Source organism: Halyomorpha halys, unplaced genomic scaffold, assembly GCF_000696795.3.
Source record: "Halyomorpha halys isolate HHAL.00 unplaced genomic scaffold, Hhal_1.1 Scaffold11928.1, whole genome shotgun sequence".
Lineage (NCBI taxonomy): Eukaryota > Metazoa > Arthropoda > Insecta > Hemiptera > Pentatomidae > Halyomorpha > Halyomorpha halys.
In genome coordinates, this window is record NW_027114234.1 from 1 (window position 1) to 1,903 (window position 1,903).

A 1,903-nucleotide genomic window follows, 5' to 3' on the forward strand; every position below is an offset into this window, starting at 1 on the left:
TTGAGTTCTAGGTTCGTTGGCAATACTCCATATAATAACAGACGGCCTGTTCTTATCACGTTGAATCAGCTCTGTGAGAGAGTCTTTGTGCTTTTGAAGTAGATCTGATGAAAATAAACTACAAACAATTTAAAAAAATAACAAGTAATCATTAAATTTAAAAAAGCAGTTTTAGTTCTAAAATTATTGATACTTATTCCTTAATGATGAGTAAAATACTAAAGAAACAGACCAATTGTTCTACAACTGAGAACATCAGTCCCAAATAGTCAGTACTGAATATATCAACACTCCAGTTTTGACTTATATCTCTTTAGCATTTCATCACTCAATCTAATTTGTTGATTCTTGAGGCAGAGAATATATTTTTAGTAGAATCAATTCAAAATTTACAAAATATTCATTTATTTCAATGGACTGTTTCTGGTTTGTATATGGCACTAAACAAAAAAACTTTTCAAAGGATGGGAAAAATGGACAAAAAGTGGAATGGAAAAAAATGGACACTCATCACTCAGAATATTACAATAATGAATAACACAATAGTAAAACAAAGAAATAAAATATTTACTCTATATTGACACCAGGGCATTCATCAATAATCATGATTCCATTTTCATCAGCAAAGTCCATGATTTCTTCAGCATAGGGATAATGAGATGTTCTGTATGAATTGGCTCCTATCCATTTCAAAAGGTTATAATCTTTAGTGACTAATGGTAAATCTAATCCCCTTCCTCGAATCTAAGGAAGAAAAAACAACATTATCACAAAGATCATTCACATTTTTATTCTGAAAAAAATTAAATATATTAGACAGTATGAAATTCTAGTTGTAAGCTTATGAACAATCATTCTAAAATTAATAACTAATTAACAAGAAAATTAGAACAATATATATACTGAACAAGTAGAACAAAAAACAATAGAACAAATGTCATTGAAAATATTGTTTATGGTACAATATAGAAGGACTTCTCAAACTTTTTTTCGTCATGACACCCAGTTTGGGATAAAAAATTTTGTGACAGTCTTCTCTAGCTAAAAAAAAATATATAAATGCCGCTTTAATGGTCCTTAGAGGCATGGGTATGTTGGGAAAAAAAAACAAACAGTGTAAAGTAAATGCTGGAATACAAAGAATATTAACTATTTTAATTTTAAATTTGTCTTTATTTTTAGTAATAATTCGAGAAAGTAGCATTTGCTTATGATACCCCAGGCATATGTTGTGGCTCCCGCTTTGACTGCTGCAATTGACCATAAGTTTCGGTATGGTAAGTTAGAAAGCCTAATATTCTTAAGAAACTTCTAATTATAAAGAGAGTAGGCATGTTAAGAATTTGTAATGCTTTCTACGCAGTCAAAAGCATTACAAAAAAATAACTATAAACACACACACATATATATTTATTTAGGCTTTAATAGAAGGTTTAAGAATTTAATACATCATTTTAAATAACAACTTACATCTGAATCTTCATGCCTGCCAAATCCTCTCAAATAAACAGGTTTGCCATTTATAAGGAAACTTGAATTAGTCCAGTGTATTGTTCTTATTCCAATACGTTGCCGATAAATATCTTGTACATGATTATTCTTTTGTGTTAAACTTAAAAGGCGTATCTAAAAAAAAAATAAAAATAAAAATACTTATTTTATAATCAATAATCATATTGTTACTGTAATGTAGTGATAATAGAGATTTAGAAAAAAAAAGATATAATAAATGCTAACTATATAACTTTGGATACATTATTTAATAAGTAGGTTTTACTTGAGTTGAGTAAAAATCTAATACTTTATCAAAATTGGTGGATAAGAAAGTAAAATCAAAGATAGAGATGGAGGAGGTGGCCTGGGATCAACTAGTATTGTACAACTGCCAAAATAATAATAATAA

At 28.3% G+C, this 1,903-nt stretch overlaps 1 protein-coding gene across 1 annotated transcript; it reads right to left on the minus strand.

Moving 5' to 3' along the window:
• Positions 1 to 6: 6 nt before the first annotated feature.
• LOC136796773 (beta-glucuronidase-like) lies at positions 7 to 1,626 on the minus strand (the record flags this gene model as incomplete). Its single annotated transcript, XM_067051455.1, has 3 exons — positions 7 to 118; positions 572 to 744; positions 1,471 to 1,626. Coding segments are annotated over 3 exons (441 nt in total), but the record flags the coding sequence as incomplete, so codon positions are not given.
• Positions 1,627 to 1,903: the final 277 nt, after the last annotated feature.